The sequence below is a fragment of the Paroedura picta genome, chromosome 11 (assembly GCF_049243985.1).
Source record: "Paroedura picta isolate Pp20150507F chromosome 11, Ppicta_v3.0, whole genome shotgun sequence".
Taxonomy (NCBI): domain Eukaryota; kingdom Metazoa; phylum Chordata; class Lepidosauria; order Squamata; family Gekkonidae; genus Paroedura; species Paroedura picta.
This window is the reverse complement of record NC_135379.1, coordinates 39,560,462-39,581,176: the sequence shown is the minus strand read 5'-3', so window position 1 is coordinate 39,581,176 and position 20,715 is coordinate 39,560,462. Positions and strand designations below refer to the sequence as shown.

General features: G+C 42.8%; 1 protein-coding gene across 1 annotated transcript in view; it reads right to left on the bottom strand.

The window, feature by feature from the left end:
* LOC143820171 (collagen alpha-6(VI) chain-like) overlaps positions 1-20,715 on the bottom strand; it is a 71,098-nt gene that overhangs the window by 36,808 nt on the left and 13,575 nt on the right. The window contains exons 5-16 of the mRNA XM_077302637.1: positions 18,913-19,533; positions 15,378-15,938; positions 13,800-14,357; positions 11,400-11,975; positions 9,035-9,598; positions 6,045-6,394; positions 5,681-5,759; positions 4,756-4,901; positions 4,498-4,590; positions 2,361-2,414; positions 2,209-2,280; positions 2,084-2,110 (exon numbers count right to left, since the gene is read on the bottom strand). Of these exons, the coding sequence (XP_077158752.1) occupies positions 2,084-2,110; positions 2,209-2,280; positions 2,361-2,414; positions 4,498-4,590; positions 4,756-4,901; positions 5,681-5,759; positions 6,045-6,394; positions 9,035-9,598; positions 11,400-11,975; positions 13,800-14,357; positions 15,378-15,938; positions 18,913-19,533 (3,701 nt within the window). The remainder of the gene's footprint in view (positions 1-2,083; positions 2,111-2,208; positions 2,281-2,360; positions 2,415-4,497; positions 4,591-4,755; positions 4,902-5,680; positions 5,760-6,044; positions 6,395-9,034; positions 9,599-11,399; positions 11,976-13,799; positions 14,358-15,377; positions 15,939-18,912; positions 19,534-20,715) is intronic.

Here is a 20,715-nt window from a genome sequence, read left to right as displayed (position 1 = left end):
ACCACCTGAGGTTCATAAAAACAAGATTAAAGCTTATTAAATGGCCAAAATTAAGAAGCTTCTAAATCTGACATACCTTTTGAGTTTGAGACCCAGGACAAATGTCTGCCCTCCCCCATTGTCCCTGGTCACAACACTCAAATTAAAATATCCCACTATTTCCATGCAATTTTCCCCATGTCTGGTTTTGTAAAATTATCTTACTTTAACATCCATTAAGCAAATACACCTAATGCATGGGAAGGTAATAGTATTTCTCCCTTAAGAAATTACTCATTTTTTCAGTGTCTATGCAATAAAGAACTCTGGCTCAGGGAAGGTGAAGAACTCATGTCTAGAGGTCTTACACATAAAATAGACAAGAAGGTTAGGGGTCAACTCTTCTACCATTGCCACAAATACACATCCTAGATAAAACCCCATAATTCTGTCAAACATCTTCTTAAAAACCATGAACAAGATTGTCTGAAATCATAGAGTGCTTCGACTTGCTCATCTTAAAGCATCCAAGTAATCTAATTTCTTATCAGTATGTAAAAAAAATGAAGAAACTGAGATAATTTAGATGACTGGTCTGCTCCCAAGTCAGGATGAATTTCCAGGTCATAAACTGTACTTTTAATTTGGATTTCAATTGCTACTCTGGGACTATATTCATGCCAGAGAATCTATCAAAAGCATAATAAATCCAAGAGCAACTAAATGACTTATTTTCTTCTGAAGATTGCTCAAAAAGATAAATTTAGTAGCTTCTAATCCTCCATTTTCTGCACTTTTTGTTCCTCGTCTGTCACTTGTATTTCCTCATTCTCCCAATTAAATTCCCCCTCCCCATTTTCAAGGATGCTCACTTAGCCAGTATCTCGGAACTATTCCACTAAATACAGCTTTCCACAAATTACTGGCTCTACACCAAAGGAATTCTGGAAGACTCACAGAGGTTTTACAGCAATTAATTTATTTCTCCCCCTAGACATAACTTTTCCACAATGAACTCAAGGTTAACAACAACCTTCTATACTTCCAACCTTCCTCTATCACTGTGCTTTGGGTCTAACTAGATATTTTTGCTAGTTCTATGAAGGGAAGAATTCAAGAAGGATTTCAAGTCTTCACTAAACAAATATCCTCCTGATTTCTGGGCCAAACAAAATGACTGCTCTGAAAACAAGGATCCAAATCAGAAGTGTATTTACTAGCCCTCTTGATGTTTTTCCTACCATTCAGTTCACCTCAGGTTCCAGCTAGAATGGACCTCCTTTCAGAAGTTCCACCTTCTACACTACCACAATTAACATAAATCAAAGTGATTGGCAAGTGAGGGGCAAATTGCATATCACATAGAGATGATGCAAGGAACAAAAACAAATAAATAAAAGTCCTCAATGCTTTATAAAAAATCCCACAGGGATTTGGAGATGAGAACTACTGGAGTAAGAATGGGATATTTACGTATGACCAGATTCTACTGCCTTCATTAGGATTCATTATATTTTATTATTTGGGTTTCATTCCAATTAATTTCCATAGGGGAAGTGAGGGGGAGCAAAACTGAATGTTGTTCACATAAACTGCAGACACCAAAGAGCAATGCTTTTATATTGTGGGTTTGCATTTTTGACACCCAGAAGACCAGGGATATTTGAGAAATCAAACTATTTGTTACAAATCTGTAATATAGCCAAGTATGCCCCCAATGTTAATCAAAAGAAAAGGCTCACCGGCCCAATGTATACGTTTCAGAAAACCTGTACAAAACTCCAAGGTGGGAGAAAAATATGAAGTAAAAAACAAACAAATAAAAGTAATGACTGTGGCTTCTTTGGGGATGGGAATTTTTATTAGACAATCATATAGTAAGACAACTTTCTGCTCCTCCTGCTTCTCCTCTAGATACTCTTACAGTCAACAATGTAACCACACATGGATTCATTATACACACTGGCATGTGATGTTTTGCTTGTTCCCCAATGGCAATTTTTCTCTCCTTACCATTTATTATTTCAGGTAGAAGTTTATAAATTCTACAACTCATAAGCCACAACAAAGATTATTTCAGGAAAGAAACATTTGCTTTCTGTACCTTTTCTCCACGCCATCCTTGTTGCCCCTGAAATATTTGAAAGGACAGACATATGTTTAATGAGCCATACAAAAACAATGGGTATGTGGATGACATTACTATAAATGGTACAGAAATATTCTTACTTTTTCTCCTTGATCACCATGGCATCCCACGTAACCTTGCTGTCCATTTGGTCCAGGGGGCCCACTGGGACCCTAAAGCAAAAAGTGTGAGAGTGAATGGAAATATACAAATCCAAAGAATTGAGAAATTAATGCAAAGGTTAAAAACTTACTGGTTCTCCATCATCTCCTATGTATCCTGGGATGCCATTAGTACCCGTATATCCCTGAAAATAAAATGGTGAGTATACAGATGAATATTGAAAACATTTAGCTAACAAGCTTTCTTAGGAATGGCTAACAATTTGGTTTAAATGGTGAGACAATGGGGTTTTAAAACAGAGCAAATTAGAAAAATAGTATCATAGAATCTTTAAACCGCTCCACGGTATTAAATAAAAGGGTAAGGGCTAAGTGGGAGGGGAGTGGGCACTGTCCAGGGTAAAAACTTGGAGAAGGCGGCTCCTGATTCGCTCCTCTGAGTGGCACTCCAGGGCCAAGTGGCCAACGGGGAGGCGCGCTTTGTGCGCCTCCCCATTAACTACTTGGCCCATCTCCCAAACACCGTCCCGCAGATTCTGCACTCCTCTCAAGCGTCCATCCTCGCTGCTCCACCCTCCAGAAGGTCAGTCGCCCGAGGACGGGGATGGCCGCTGGGGAGGAGGGTCCCCCCATGCCACTGCAGCCAGGAAACCTCCATTCCCTGGCAGCAACGACAGCCCTTGCTGCCCCTGGGAACTGCCACTTCCCCCCTTCTGCCAAACATGCTCCCATGGCCACTCTCTGCCCGAGGACGGGGATGGCCGCTGGGGAGGAGGGTTCCCCCACGCCACTGCAGCCAGGAAACCTCCTTTCCCTGGCGGCAACGACAGCCCTTGCTGCCCCTGGGAACTGCCGCTTCCCCCCTCTGTCAAACACGCTCCCATGGCCACTCTCTGCGCCCTTCACACCCCTTCACACCACCCTGCCTGTCCCTTGCTGCCCCACCAACCCTTCTCCCCACTCCAACTTACCCTTGCGGCCTTTGTCTGCATTCCCGCCCTTTCCCTCCAGCCGTCCACACGCCCGTCTCCAGGCCAACAGCCCTGGCCTGCCACCGCTCTGATAGAAGGCACGTCTGCACATGTGCCCGCCTTCCTATCTCCCTCCATGCCCCCTCCATGCCGCCTCCGCTGAGTCCTGCAGCCGCCGCAGCCCGCAGCCGCAACATGCCACAGCCAGCCACCCCTCCCGCTGCCAGGACCTCACCCCGACCACCCCACCAGGGTCGCGCTCCTGCTGCCGCACACAGGTAGGCCACCACATGCCCGTACTCACGGGCTCACCGCTGCTGCCCGCTGCCGCCCTCGCCTTCACCAACGGGCCTCGGGAGCCCCACCACCCACCAGGCCCAATGCGCCGGCCCTGCTAGTGCCCGCTGTATTTAGACTACAGTGGGCTTATTTTCTAGTCATATAATAATAGAGTTGGAAGGGACCTTCTGGGTTATCTAGTCCAAGCCCTCTCACAGTGCAGGACACTCACAACCTTATTGCTCATCCACTGTAACCTACCACCTCCTTGAACCTCCACAGAATCTGCCTCTCTGTCAGATGGCTATCCAGCCTCTGTTTAAAAATCTCTAAAGATGGAGAATCCACCACCTCCAGAGGAAGCCTGTTCCACTGAGAAACCGCTCTAACTGTCAGGAACTTCTTCCTGATGTTTAGACAGAATTTCTTTTGAATTAATTTCATCACATGGGTTCTGGTCCGTCCCTCCGGGACAAGAGAGAACAACTCTGCTCCATCCTCTACATTGCTGCCTTTTAACTACTTGAAGGTTATCAGATCCCTTCTCAGTCGTCTTCTCTCCAGGCTAAACAGACCAAGCTCCCCCAACCTTTCCTCATATGTCTTAGTCTCCAAACCCCTCACCATCTTTATTGCCCTCCTCTGGACATGCTCCAGTTTGTTTACATCCCTCTTCAATCATGGTGCCCAAAACTGAACACAGTACTCCAACTGTCATTGATTTCGCTGATATTTGATACATTTGATTTTTATTACTTAGAAATAAGCATGACATGATTGACAATTTGTTTATATTTTTTATTTATTTATTGTTGGATTTATATCCTGTCTATCCTGGCATTGCCAGTTCTGGGCAACCTGTAACATAAATAAATGCTTGGAAATCACTGACTTTGTACCCAATATGAGGAAATAGAAACAATAAATGCTTATATTTTCAATGGAGCTCCAAATTGTTTGAAAAACTTAACCCTTACTTACCTGTAATGTAAATTAAATTATGCGGAAATAACCTTACCTTTGGCCCTATGCTGCCTTTTGGCCCAGTGGGACCTTCTTCCCTCATGCATGTACAAAATACACAACAGCATGTTCTTTCAGCAATTTGGGCCTTGAAAAGAAGAAATTGCCATTGATTAAGAAAACATAACCCTGTTCTTAGAATATTCTGTATTCCTCAAGCTGATAAATATTGCTATTTATTCACTATTGCGAAAACTAAAATAAATGTTTTTAAAACCTTATTACCCAATCCTTTGGTTCTTTTGCAACTTACCATGTACTCAAACAAGTTTTTGGCAATACTTGGCAAACCAATTGTTAAATGATTAGTATATCCAAATCCTTTTCCAAATTCAATGTATTGGAAGTTATGGAAGTTGCTAGCTCCTTCCAGAGTAACCATTATCAGTCCATCGAGTCCTATTGAAAACATAAGGATGAAAATGTTTTAAATTAAATATTTGTTTTATACCAGAACCATCAGGAATCAATGCTGATCATTACATGGACAATAAAACATATTTTATTTTAGCACAGTTGTAGATAGGAATACCTGAAAAGCACTTTGCAAAAGATGAACAGCAAAACAACCAAAGCTGAAGCTAAAACCTGCATTCCCTCTGACTATATATTATGATAGAACGTCTATTGATTTCATGTCCCTATCAATGTACCAGAATTTCTTCCTGCAGAAGCTGTCAGCTGTTAATATCATCCAGAGGATATAAGGATTTTAGGTGAATTAGTTCACTGCTCCTCTGCATCATGGGGAAGCCACTGCCCATCCACCTTTCCCTATGACATAGGAAAGCTGCCACTACCCTCTTTCTCTCCCCCTTGTGCTGAGGGGAGCCTTCCGCATTCACTGAGGCCAGGACTATGGCTTGCCATGGTGCCATGTTTCCCAACTGGAGTAGATATGGAGGCAAAAATGGCATTGGGAAAGGGCCCCATCCCTGAACTACTTGTGGCTCCATCTGCCCAATGGGCAGGCCATGGAAGAAAGAGACTTGCCACAAAAAAATCCATAGGGGTGCTACCTGAGGTTATTGTTTACTGGGCCAGATGGCAACTGGGCTGGTTATGGCACCTCACCACCTCTTGTGCCCTAGGGCAAGTGTCTTGGTGCACCTAGTAGATGCACTGGCATTGATACCAACTCTCTTGGATAAGGATGGCCATTTTGATCAGAACCATACCTTCTTTTCTAAGTTCTTCAGATTTTTGATGGAGCACTTTTACATCCTCATCCAAGCCATCAGAGAAAAGAAGTAACACCTAAAGAAAGATCAGATAGATAAGACTTAAACAAGAACTGTATAAGGTTCAAACATTAATCATAGTTGGATAGAATAAAATTTGTTGCATAGTCTGATGGACATCTAGAGTGACGAGTTAATCAGATGTTTGAATAAACTAAGCCCTTAAAATAAGGTAACATAACATAACATGACACTACAAAGTAGAAATGCAAAGAGGTTTTATTTTTTTTAACTCTTTTGATCTATTTGCTGTATGATATTATATGCTTTGGCAAGTTAAATTGATGGGGGAATACATTACCTGGCTCCGTTTTTGACTACTAGGTAGGTTTTTAAAAGTTTTCCAAAGTGTGTCCAGGAATGCAACATTGAGATGAGATGGATTATTGACTGTGACTTCTTTGAGTTCCTCCATGACTTTTTTATGGTCAACTTGGAGGTCTGATGAAAAATGTGAGTTCATGTTTTCCTGAGAAATTGCCACGCTGAACTGTGTCTTTGTTCCGGTATTACAACTCACAGTGCTTATGGAAATTAAGTATTCCAAAATCTTGGGAAGGTAGGTTTCCAGCAGGGGATGCCCATGGAACAAACGATTGCCTGGCTTGTGAGATGAAATGTCAAATCCCATAACAATATCCACAAAACAGGCTGTTTTGAGGGAAGATAAAACATCACAAATGAACTGTGGACAGTAAATTGTAAAGTATCACATTAGTAATGAAAACTTAGACAATGATGAACATTCAGACAAAATGGTCCATCTACCTCTAAGGACACATTTCTTGAGCAATGCATTACCCAACCCCGTTAGATTTTAACCAATGTTTTAATTATAGAATGACATTTAATATTCTGCTAGCCATGTTGATCACAGAGAATAAAAACAAAGAACAAGTAAATTGGCATGCTTAATTTCCTGTACATTTAAAGAATCCTGGACAGGGAATGGGTGGGAGATATGCCCCATGAGCAGAGCAGCGTTTCTGCACAATCTCCCCATTACTATGTATGATTGTGAAAGTTGGATAAGAAAGGAAGCTGAAAGGAAGAAAGTTGATTCATTTGAAGCATGGTGTTGGAGGCAAGCTTTATAGATAGCATGAACTGCCAAAAAAGATAAATAAGTTGCTTCAAGGTCAAATCAAGCCTGAACTTCCCTAGAAGCAAAAACTGACTAAACTGATGCTGTCCTACTTTGGTCACATTATGAGACAAAAAGACTCACTGGAAAAAAACAATAATTCTTGGAAAAGCTGAAGGCAGCAAGAACAGAGGACGGCCTAACAGCAGATGGATTGACTCACTAATGGAACCCATGGCTCTCAGTTTACAGGACACTCAAGTGTCATGGTTGCTGATGCATACTCATGGTTGCTGATGACAGGGCATTTTGGAAGACATTAATTCCATAAGTCAAAAGTAACTTGATGGCAACACATACATAAATAAGCTAGAACTCAGGACTTCAAACTACAGGGGCTGTAAATACATAAAATGTCCTAGGTTACCCCTAGGGAATGCTGTGGGACTTCAACATGTTGAGAGCTTTGGCATAATTTGTTTTGGCTATGGCCATGAGGCATGCATATCCCTCATTTCATGATCCCACAAGTTCTTAAATACTCTGACCCCTGGGAAGTTTATAAAGTCAGAGGAAAAACACTTATTGACAGAGAGAGAGAGAGAGAGAGAGAAAGAGAGAAAGAGAGAAAGAGAGAGAGAGAGACCACTACAGGTACACAGCTGCAAAGTAGGTGGAATTCTTTACTGAAATCCAGATAAACTATGTCCACAGCATTACCCTGATCCAGCAAGGTAGTCACTTTTTCAAAAAAAGAGATAAGGTTGGTCTGACATGACTTGTTCTTGCAAAACCTGTGCTGAATCTTAGAAATCACAGCTCTCTGTTCCAGATGCTTAAGGACTGACTGTTTGATATGTTCCAAACTTTTGCCAGCTTACAGCAATAAAAACAACGTACTCCATAAAATTCATAAAACATTAAAATCTACAATTGCATGCAACAATATTGAACAATATATGTCCCCAGATGGCAGTAAAAAACCCGCAGTTGTCTTCTATCCCAGTGAGCTGTTACAATCATCCAGTGACTCTACTTGATCTAAAAAACTCAGTTAGGCTCAGATCTACCGCACCAGGTGTAAAGCACCCAATGTTGGGTAGGACCCCAGTTCGTAACTCCAGGTACTCCCCCAGCCTCAACCAAACACCTGGTGGAAGAGCTCCATCTTACAGGCCCCCAGGAACCCTGAGGAACCTTAACAAAAACTTATATGACTGCAGAAGAGTTGGATGGTTGGCCTTTGTTCATAAAATCACCATGAGTCAGAAATGACTAAACGTAACCTAACATCAACTAACAAGGGCCCCACTCTCGCTCTGGTACTATGAGCTCTGTGAATCCTTAAACTGGATCTGCACAGTCATCATCCCCTCTATGTCCACCAAGCTTAGACTGATGCTATAACAGAATCCTGGGGAGGTGCGGAGCTGGGAAAAAGACTCCATCACCCACTTGAGGGTTCAGTGATACTTACCAGGTCAGACTTATCCAGCATTAAATCCTGACTACAGTATACTTTGTTTTGAACCAACCTCACATTAAGGTGCAGACCTGATGGGTAATCACCAAGATTACCAGGATCCCCATGGTTGCAAGAAGGCCCAGATGAGGGGATGGGTACAACTTCTTCCCCATACCTGGCCTGTCCTCCTGATAAAGACTGCAATAGCAGGCATAAGCCATGAGAGAAATCTGTAAGGGGCAGTAGCAGTCCTACAATATGAAATAATAGAATGAAGAATGTCCATGGGGTACAATTCACAGAAAGGCTTCTGCATAGAGAATTATTTAATTTTTGCCCCCTAGCAGCTGCTCTTCCTGCTTGCCCCTCCGCAGCACATTGCAAATCACTTTTGAAGTTCTCCCAGGTTTCAAATGCAGCTTGCCATTTGTAAAACACAAGAAAGAAGGAGATCAAAACTCTGATTACATGGTCCCCTGATTACACTGTCCTCTGAATTGTGGCCAATCACTTAGAGTGACAATGAAACACAGCATAGAAGGTTACTATTTCTGATAAGAATGAAATGGAGGAACACCAACTCAGGCAAAAACAAAAAGAAGATGTACCCACGTTGCAAAGAGAAGGGAATGAAATGTTGGGAAGAAACAACATGGACTTGAAATTAAAATAATTAGAAAATAATATTTTAATTTGTATACAGTTAAAACAAAGAAAACTGAATTGGTTTTATTTAACTCACCTGCTTTAACTCCACCATTACACATTTCATTAGTTAAGCGTTTTGTGATAGTTGACAATCCAGGGAAATCGGTAACTTTGAATTTCCTCTCTGGGGATTCAGCTATCATCTGAAGTGTCATATCAGTAATATTCCCTACTCCTATCGCATATATCTCCACACCTTCCTTTCTCAAGTCCTCGGCTGGTTGGGCAACCTCGTCATGTGAGTCTCCATCTGTGATAACCAACAGCATTGGCTGAGTTTGTCTAGTCACTCTACGTCTCGGAGGGCTGAAGAAGGCCTTCACGTTTTTGAGAGCATTTCCAATATTAGTCTCGAGACCTTTTACCATTGTGACATTGCCGATTTTGTCTTGCAGCTCTGATTTGCTAGAGTTACCATGAAGACCGAATACTTCTTCATACCTGGTGCTAAACTGGGCCATGCCAACTTGCATGTTCTGATTATAACTAATCTGATCAAGCAGTTTTTTCAAGAAGTCTTTCATTATATCAAAATTTGTGTAACCGATACTATTGGAGCCGTCAATCAAGAAAACAAGATCAGCGTGGACTTCACATTCTGCATTAGAAAAAAAGATGCAAAATGAGACATTTGTTATGCATTCTGCCTCACAAAGCAAATAATATTAAACAAATGTTTATTGGTAGATTACAATACAAAAAATTAAAAGGAAAGGATAATAGTCACACTTGGAGCATATGAGATTACACCACCATTATTTTAAAGGCTGTAAGATATTGATTTTGCTGTGGGTCTTCTGCATGCCGTTTCTTGTGGCATGTATGTATAGGGCTTAACATTACAGAAACAACATAACCATCCTCCTATTCTTAAGACTTTTGTTTAGAGAACTTTTAAGTAATGTAGTGTTTCCTAGTCATTTTGAACATGAAGACTCCCTTCTAAATTTAGTCTGTGTTCTCATTACCACAAATCAAGTATCATAGAATCATAGAATCATAGAATAAAAGAGTTGGAAGGTACCTCATGGGTCATCTAGTCCAACCCCCTGCACTATGCAGGACACTCACATCCCAATCGCTCATCTACTGTAACCTGCCACCACTTTGCCTTCACATCTATTTATTTTTCAGATGACCCATCTAGAGCAGTGGTCCCCAACCCTCGGACCGGGGACCGGTACCAGTCTGTGGATCAGTCGGTACCGGGCCATGGCTCCTCCTCATGCTCCTCCCTGGCTGCTGCCTTGGGAGCTGCCCTGGCACTCTGCCGCTGGATCACCTTTGGTGCTCTCCAGCGGCTGCCATGGCTTGGGTTTCCCACTCCACATAGCACTGTGCAGTTGCTGCTGGCAGCGCCCCCCAGTGGGCAGCAGGAAGAGAGGGGCACTGGCGGGAAAGCAAGAGGAGCAGGGGCTCAGGCAGCGGTGACGTCCCTCGGCAAATGACTACCCCCCCTGGGCCTCAGTAAAATTGTCAAGTGTTGACCAGTCCCCGGTGATAAAAAGGTTGGGGACCACTGCTCTACAGCATTTCGATAAATCCTTGACACAATAAATCAGAAAGGATCCTGTGGGATTATTTGTAGTTGAGTAAAAGAGAGTTATAAGAGCCTCTTGTGGCGCAGAGTGGTAAGGCAGCCATCTGAAAGCTTTGCCCATAAGGCTGGGAGTTCAATCCCAGCAGCCGGCTCAAGGTTGACTCAGCCTTCCATCCTTCCGAGGTCGGTAAAATGAGTACCCAGCTTGCTGGGGGGTAAACGGTCATGACTGGGGAAGGCACTGGCAAACCACCCCGTATTGAGTCTGCCATGAAAACGCTAGAGGGCGTCACCCCAAGGGTCAGACATGACTCGGTGCTTGCACAGGGGATACCTTTACCTTTACCTTTAAAAGAGAGTTATAGGATTTTGCAAGTGGGGACCCACAAAGAACTACCAGGGGGGCATCCCATTCACTTTACTATTGTCCCCCCCAAACTAACATTAGTTAGTTGTCTCTCTCGTTCTTTCCATTTCAGCCCTCAGCTGCTATATTCCTCCCCTGCTACTACTATTCCTGCTCTCTGTTTTTGTCTCCCCCCCCCCCATTTCAGCTATGGTTACTGTCATTGCATTCCCCCCATCCTGTCATTCCATTTCTCTATTTCTGCATCCCCATTTGGATCACGAAGTTCACAGAGATCACAGACAGTGCAATCCTGTGCACAATTGTTTTTAATTTGTAATTAAGGGATACATTCTAATAAATAGATCTATTTTGTTCTATGCTTTAGCTGTTCAGACTGAACTATTCTATTTCACCAACATTACCAAATGCCACAGATATCGTAGAAAAGTGCTCTGTTCCTAATATTGGGGGGGAATCTAAAATTAGAGCAACAGTGAATTAATACTTTACCTGGCGTTGAATGATCACACAGCTCATCTGATAATATCGTGGTGATGTTTTCTAGTCCTTCAAACTGATCCACGTAGTAATAAGGTTTGTTTGGTCCTGCCATGATCTGAAGCTCATCCGTCTTTGCTCCTTTTATCCCGATGGCATAAATCTCAATGTGACGGGCCCTGAGTCTTGTAGCCACTTCATCAAGTTTTGCTGCATCGTGTGACTCGCCATCGGTGATCACTACAAGAGCCTGGGGAACGTTCCTACGGTGCCGACTGCCATGCGCCTCCGTGAAGAATTGTTCTGAGTGTTTAAGAGCCTCAGCTGTGTAGGTATCTCCACCCAAATGTGGGTCTCTTTGAATAGCTGAAATGATATCTGATTTCTTATTATATTTATTAAGGTAGAACAGTGATGTTGGATTGGTAGAATACTTCAGCGCTCCAAACTGAACCCGGTCGCTGCCAACGTCGGATTTATTGACCAAGCCAATCATGAAGTTCTTCATCAGGATGTAGTCTGCATAGCCTATACTGCCAGAACTATCGATCACAAATACGACATCTAAACGTGGTATCCTTTTGCACTCTGGAAAGAAGAGGGGGGGAAACATACACTATTAGTCTAGTTGACTTGCAGGCAGGTTTCTGGGCAGGAAGAAAGGCACAGACAACTAAGTGAAGGAAAGTTGGCCACAGCTCTTATGGATTGCACAGATATTGTCCCCATTAGCCTGGCAGAAGAAGCCTGTGATAGCTGCATCCACCACTAACCCTGCCCATCGCAGCATCCAGGTCCCTCGTCATATACACAAATATGCTTCCCAACTATATTCTGCATGATCACACCACTTCTGGGGCTTCTCGAAGCCTGAAGAACGTTTCAGGGGTTTTTTAATGGTAAAAAAAAAGTTGAGAAAGGGTACTCTAATCACAATTTAGTGAGATTTTGGTAGTATATTGAGTTGTCATTGAAGATGACATGGAAGCTTCAACTGAAATAAAATGCACCAGTAACACTGTTGTTTGGTACAAGATTTTAAATGAACCACACTGACTGATGATTTGCTTCCCAACTGAATTCGAAATGTAGTCAGAAATTGACCAATCAAGGTCCATCCCAAACAACACTCCATCTGGAAATATAGCAAAGGGTCCAAATTTCAACAGAAAATATTCTGACATTCCGTTCTGATGCCTTGCTGTCTGGCTTCATTTTTTTTTTCTGAGCAAAAGACATCAGAAGGCGGAAGAATGACTCAGTATTCGCAGATTTGTTTATTACAGGGAAGGGGGGAAACAGGATTATTCTGGTGAGTGGTTATGTGTTCACCACGTCTGTTTTCCACCTAAAAGTGCACATTCTTAATGGTTTGGGGAGGGGTTCTGCATCTTTATATGGTTCTTGAAACATTTTTCCCGGGGAGGAAAATGTTCAAAGCACCTATCATAGCAAGTTACAGGGGTGTTGAGAAGGAGCATTTAGCTCACTCATACACTTGATTTTATTTAAAATAAATAGATGCCTCCCATTGTACTCAAGAATAATGGGAGAGGAAGGGGAAAATTATTTGCCAATTTGTACTTCATGGTGTTCACTTGACTAGCAAGAATTCTAATTGCCTGTAGAAGAGGGAAGATTTCTCCGATATTCCTGCAATGTTAAGTGACACTCTTTAAACTAAAGGGTATAATCTCTGAGCATTTCATCCCAATTCAGGGGTGGAGCCAATGGCAAGCAGGTACAGAATGATTTCCTACTTTGACCAGGATTAATTCCAGTTTCCAATATTAAAGAATCCAATACAAGTTTTTAAAGCTTTGTACAACAAACTTTCAAACCTTTGTATTAGATCTATTACATACCTCAAGGGACATTATCACCAAAGCCATAAATAGTTCTGCAGCATATTGGACAGCTATGAGGGGCAGGACTTTTCTACTGTGGCTCCTGAATGTTTAATCTCTTTACCCAAATCAGCCTGCCTGTCACCAGCCAAACTCTTCCCTTTGCGTATGAACTAACTTGTGGGGGAATTAATCTAACATTTTGGTCCATCTTATTTTTGGTGCAAATACAGTGTGTGTGAATGCATGTATATACACTGAGGAAGTTGGTATTGTGCAATCTCAAACAATTTCATAGAATTTGGCTACCGCTACGCAATTCCTGCCTGCAATATGCTATCAGCTTTTAAAAGAACCCTACAATAAACTCATATAACATTCCTGATTATTTCATTTCCTTTCTCCTTTGGAATTTACGTCTTTTGAGGAGTGAAATTTGCAAGGCCATGCCGAAGACTTGTGGAAGACAAGATGGCTTTCTAAGAGAAAAGTGTTTTAATTTCCTCATGAAGCAGGCCCCCCTCCCCCATCGTAGGCGCCCAAAAGAAAGGGAAGCAGTACTAACTCTCGTAGGGATTGCATATGCCAAAAATGATGTCGTCTTCTATCTTCTTCAGAATATCAAAATTCTCCACATAAAACACCAACTCAGATTTCCCACTTATCTCTTCGAGCTGTGTTTTGTTGGCATTAAACACCCCAACTGAATAGATAGTGATACCATCTTCCCTCAGAGCCATGGCAGGGGCTTTCACTGCATCCTGTGCTTCTCCATCTGTCAGCAAGATGAGAATTTTGTTCACAGAGGTTCGTGACCCTTTGGATGGCTTGAAATACTCCGCCACAAATCCCAGAGCTTGCCCAGTGTTCGTGTAGCTGTCTATGGCTACCATTGTTGTAATCGCTTCAATTATGTCACTTTTTGTCGAATATTTGTTTAGTGGGAATTCTTCTTTAGCGATGTCACTGAACTGGACAACACCAATGCGTACTTGGTCTAAGCCGACGTGAGATTTGTTTACCAGATGACTCATAAAGCTCTTCATTTTCTTAAAATTATCGTCTCCAATGCTACTGGAGCTGTCCACGAGGAACATGATGTCCGCTTTCATTTCCTTACAAGCTACGGAAAGAAAACAGGTCATCATTAAGATGATACGCTTAAAATGACAAAAAAAAAAAAAGCCAGACAATATTTTTGATCTGGTTCAACATGCCCATATTTGTTGACATTGCACCAGTCAATACCTAAAGTCAAAATATGCTCTGAATCTTGCTGAGCCGGAAGGTTATGCCTGCTTCTTTAATGACTCTGTTTAATGAAATAAAACAACATGAACAAATATGGGCATATCTCTTGAGAGACAACAAATCTATCTTCTAAATAAATAAATAATAATGATAACAAAATGATAATTATAACATAACAAGGTGCAAAGCCCGCTGCATTCATAAATACAACAGGCACTAGATGGGTATGTGTGTGTGGAAGAACTCTGTAGATGGACTCTCCCTCCCCCCAGGAAAGGCTGAAGGCTGGAGGTCTCTGGGAAAGGAACTCACTGGCAAGAGCAGCTTTCATGCAGCAGGGATCTGCAGCCTCTGAGCCTCAGAGGGAAGTGGAAGGAAGAGAGTGTGGTCAGGGTGGGGGAGGAGGCAGCCGCCCTGAGTGGGTGTTAAGCACTGAGTGGCACTTAAGCCATGAGACCAGCTCCTCCTCCTAGGCCTTACCAGAAATATCAAGTGGAACAGATAAGTAATTATTTAATAATAATAAATTATAACAATATTCTAGGAAGGGCTGAGTTTGTGAAGGGGAGGAAGCTTAGCAAGAATGGAATGCCATCAAGTCCACCCTCCAGAGCTGCCATGTGCTTCAGGAAAACTGAGGTGTGTAGTACGGAGATTAGTTGTAATTCCAGGAGAACTCCAGCCTCCCCCACCCCCACCCCCAATTCCGAGGCTGGCAACCCCCAATTGGGAGTTTGTATTTCCTTCATAGCATCCAGTTGTTCTTTCAGTAGTTTTCAGAACCCCAGATGTTCATGCACCCTTAGAGGTAAAGACCTGGATTGGATTGCTGTCTTTGTTTATGAACCAAGGCAGTGTTGATTGAGAGAACTCCCAGTGGTATTTCCCTTACCTTCTTCAGTGCACAAATCTCGGACAATCTCAGCTTTAATATCTTTCAAGAAGTCAAATTGTTGCACGGTGTAAACCCTTGAGCCTGCCATCTCATGCAGTTGTGTTTCATTTGCATTTTTTACACCAATGGCATGGATGGTCACCTTTGCATCCCTCAGTATCTTGGCAGGTGTCTTCACATCATCATGGGCCTCTCCATCTGTCAACACAATGAGATGGCAGGGCACTTTGTTTCCACGTTGTCGCCTCGCCTTTTCAAATAACGGCTGCATGTATATTAAAGCTTCTCCGGTATATGTATTTCCTGATAACTGATTGATATTATTGATAGCTCTTTCTAAAGATGTTTTTATAGTGTGCTTGTCAAGCGCAAAGTGTAATTTAACAGTAGAAGAAGATGAATATTGCACAACTCCAAATCGAACATGATTAGGCCCAACATTAAGCAGTTTAATCACTTCCTTCAGAAAAGTTTTCATTTCATTGAAATCTGACGGGTGAATGCTTGAAGAGCCATCAATGAGGAAGTAAATATCAGCCTCTTCTGTGTCCAGGCATCCTACAAGAAAAGAGGATGTGAATTAGACATTGAGCCTAGATAAGGACAAACATTAAGCACAGGAAATTGCATCAAAATATTCACTTATAAATTGGTAACACTAAACCATATTGAACCAAGAGCTGTTTGAGAAGAGCTGGTTGAGAAGAAAATTCAGGTGATTTTGACAATAGGAGTGTGTACTGGAAAAATTATCATTTTGAGAAAGGGAAGATGTATCAGTTTAAAGAATTTTTAGAAAAGTGGTTGAATCGTAAATACTTGTTGGGTTCCATTTCCATTAAGATTGGATTGGATGTCTGTTCATTGTTTTATATTTGCAGAAAATGGCAGATTTTTCCCAAGTGAACCAAATGAGTCCATCCTCTCTTCTAGAGATTCCCTAGGTGTCAAGTGAATAGAACGAATGGGTCTGACTTCACAGCCCTTTGAATAAGGTGAACCAAGCCATCAGAATCACAGAATCATAGAGTTGGAAGGGGCCACACAGGCCATGTAGTCCAACCCCCTGCTCAACACAGGATCAGCCCAAAGCAACTTTATTTTTATAGCCTGCCCTCTGAGGGTGGTGGGTTATGTCAAGGGAGTCTGAGTGGGGATTTGGGGGGCAGGGAGGCCAGTGTTAACTCAGTGTTAGATACTTCGCCTCAACTATAGGCCTGGTAGAACAGCTCTGTCTTGCAAGCCCTCCAGAACTCTTGGAGATCCTGGAGGGCCCTGATGTTAAGAGATCTGAAGACTCTGACTGCCTCAGATATAGCCTTCCCAATCTGATTCCAAGTTAGTCTGATTCTGGGTAACTTTTAGGGCCATTTCGCACGGCTTCAAAATAGCACAATGGTTGCTAATTGGAAACGCTACTAATTTGCCATAACCCACGACGTCGTAGACAATCTGCAACAATCCTGAAACCGACCCGCAAAAAGCACTTCGTTGTGGCGCTTTCAGGGGAATCCAGAAAAGTGGATTCACCCTCCGGATAGCGATACACTCCTGCAACCAATCTGCAACAGTAGCGCTAAAGACCTGTGCGTTACCATTGTTGCTGGTTCTTCAAAGTCCCTCCCCCTGGCTCTCTCCTCCAAACTTCCGGCGAAGCGATCGCCATTTTTTTTTCTCCGAGCGAGCGGGGATAAACGCACCGGCGAGCCTCTTTCTGTTTAGAGGCTTCCCTGGCTTCAGTCCTTCACCTTTAGTCACTAAGCACAAACCACTTAAAAGCCCGTTTGCTGAAATAAAGTCCCTTTATTTTTTACACATAAATTCAGCCAAAAATCGGGCCCGTGAGAGGGGGGGGGAATTTTTTTTTATCACTCGAGGCAGCGTGCAAACGATCATACAATCAAACGACAGCTCACATTAGGCAGCTGGATGGGTCTCTCCGTAGCAACGAATCTACCTAGATTCGTTGCTATGGGTCGGTTTTTTTTTTTTTAAACCTTTCTTAAAGGGAAAGGGGCTGTTTGGGAGCATGCTAACGGCTGCCCATTGGCTGCTTGACAGCCAGGGGCGGGACGAGCTTGGCAATAGCGCTTCCTTTCTAGCGATTTCTGACGAGACCGGAAGCCTGAGGGAAACGCTAAAAAACGCAACTGATTCCACTACAAAGGCAGGTATGCATAACGACGAATTCCACTATTTTAAATGGCGATTTTTCATTCCGCAAACAATTTGCAACAAAGATCCTCGTGCGAAAAGGCCCTTAGTCTCGGCAGTATCTAACTGTATAACCCTATTGGATATCACTCAAACCTGATCAAGCCAGTGAAAAAGTTTATAAAGCAGTGGTGGCCAAGCCATGGGTCTCCAGATATCCATAGACTACAATTACCATAAGTCCCTTATGGTATAATGCTGGTAAAGGTTCATGGTAATTGTAGTCCATGGATATCTGGAGAACCAAAGTTTTGCCACCACTGCAGGGAACTATAAAGTGGTGTTTTTCCTTAGACAGTTTTTCCTTAGACAGGCCCTTCAAAGTGCAGCTAGAAACAATAGGTAACCAATCCCACTGCTGATCTACTGTGAATTCCCTACCCCCGATATCTTGCCGGTACTGTTCTACATGTAGTTTAAATCCATTACTGCAGGTCTTATCTACTGTCAATAGGAACCTTTCCCTGCCTTCCTCTAAGACCATTTATGCACTGGAGGTTTCATGCCAGGCTGCAGGCTGCAGTTTTAGTCATAGCAGGTAGCCCCATCTCTTCCTGCACCCACATGGGGGAGCATTTGGCCTGGTGTACCTCATCCGCCCCCAATTTGTGCTCCTGCACAGAAGCCGGGGCAGTGAAGTTCCCAGTACATAAATGGTCTAAGTGACAACCTTTCAGATTCTTGAAGACAGCAATCATGTCCCCTCTCAACCTCCTCTTCTCCAGGCTGAACACCCACAAGTCCCTCAGCCTTTCCTTATAGGGCTTGGTCCCCAGGCTCCAGATCATCCTCATCACTTGCCTCTGAATCCTCTCAATTTTGTCCATGTCCTTTTTGAAGTGAGACCTCCAGAACTGCACACAGTATTCCAGGGGAAGTCTGACCAATGCAGTATACAGTGGGACTATGACATCTTGTGATTTTGATGCGATGTTCGCCCATAGGCTATTTCAAACAGATTAAAAGGGATACCCAGAACGAGAGAATTGACATTCCCAGTTATGGAGGAGAAAGAAAACATCTGGAGGAGACATTTTGAAATGTTGATATGGATAGGAAAATGAGGGGGAATGAAAGAAATGAGATTTCTTTTACAGAGGAAGGACTGAAAGAGACATTATCGTACATTCTTAGCAAGTTTTGCCAGTGAAACAAGGAAACTGTAGACTGGCCAAGTTACTGACTTTTCTTCAAGGAAAGGTATAGAGCAAATGTAAAAAATTAAACATGCTCAGGCCAGTTGGATTTTAAGAACAAAACAAGGAACAGAAAGCTTAATTACAGGTTATTAACTGAATTCTCATATGAAAGGCTTTACCTGTTTGGAGTTGTAGTCGTCTTTCAGATTGGACGTAAAGTGTGTGCTGTATTTGGTTGAAGAGTTTCTTTTGGAAAGTCTTGGTCTGACTTGGCAGGTCAGAAAATGTGGGAGATCTCATTACGTTTCGTTCGGGTGGATATGATACGATCTCAGTTAACTGGGTAATGTTAGCTCTTTCGACCCCGATGGCAAACACAGTCACTCCATCCTGTCTAAGAAGGGTAGCTACCTCAGTTAAGTTGTCATCTGCAGGTCTGTGGGTGACTACAGTGGCTATCTGTTCCACTCCTTGAGTCTTTCGGCTCCCGGTACGTTGATCAAAAACTCTTTTCCTGGCAATATTAATGGCAGCACCCAAGTTTGATTTCCCTGCCCTTGGTGACAAGCTCTGAATTTTCTGCAGAAGATCCGTTTTGTTTGTTTCGGTCTTTAGTAATGATACTACTTGTGGCTCAGTGCTGTAGGTCACGAGGCCAGTCTGTATACATCCTTCCTTCACATCAAGAGATTTTATTGTGTCACTCAGGAATGACTCAACGTAGCGGGTGTTTTCAGGTGAAAAGCCTTCATCCACCAGAAATACAATATCTGCAACTGAATCGCGTAGACACTGTGGAACTGGGAGGAAATGGCACATATTAGTAACTGGGTTGGGGCTATTTATTTGATAAGACTTTGCAAAGATGTATGTATCATAGAATTATAGAATCATAGAATCATAGAGTTGGAAAGGGCCATACAGGCCATCTAGTCCAACCCCCTGCTCAATGCAGGATCAGCCCAAAGTATCCTAAAACATCCAAGAAAAGTGTGTATCCAACCTTCGCTTGAAGACTGCCAGTGAGGGGGAGCTCACCACCTCCTTAGGCAGCCTATTCCACTGCTGAACTACTCTGACTGTGAAATTTTTTTCCCTGATATCTAGCCTATATCGTTGTACTTGTAGTTTAAACCCATTACTGCACGTCCTTTTCTCTGCAGCCAACAGGAACAGCTTCCTGCCCAATCTGTGTCAATCTGTGCATCCTCTTTCTCCTGTCAATGGACATACCCTAAGAAGTGAATGGGAAGAGTGTATCCTGCCACTCTCCACAGGTGTTTACAAGTAAGGGGGAGATCCTCCTTCCCTTTCAATGGCACTGGAATGGCAATTCCACCTGCAGACTTTTTAAACAACCATTACTGCATGGGGTGCAGGACAGAAGCACAATGCAATGGCTTCCCTGAAAAGGGCCTGAATCTGCTTTGTTCCACATGTCGAAAAATACCCAAGCCCTTCTTAAGTCATGCTTCACATGGAGCTCACATGCATTGTAGCATTAGTAAGTGAGAACACAAGAGAAGTCATGTTGTATCGGGCCAATGACACCTCTAGTCCAACACTCCGTGTCCCACACAGTACCCAAAACCAAGTTGTCATCAGCAAGTCCACCATTGGGACCACCAGCTTTCTCTGACTATTTCAGTTTCCAGAAGGCTGGTACACTCTTTCCAGTACCCAAACCCCATCTCTTAAAACTCCCTTTTCTTCTGGAACCTTTATAAAACAAGAACTCCCTTCCACTCCCCAGGAATGGAGGCAGATTTTAGTGATAGGCTGCATATTTTTGTCAGGAGACCCCGAGGTTCACATTGAGTTCTTTCAGAACTCTTGGGGTATATGTCAGCTGGGCCTGGTGATATGTCAGTTTTCAATTTGCCCATCAGTTGTAGGACTTGTCACCTCAATCCGATTCAGGTGTTTCAATATCCCTCCTGAAATCGGCAGTTCTGGATGGGACAAGTACCTCCCATCTTCCA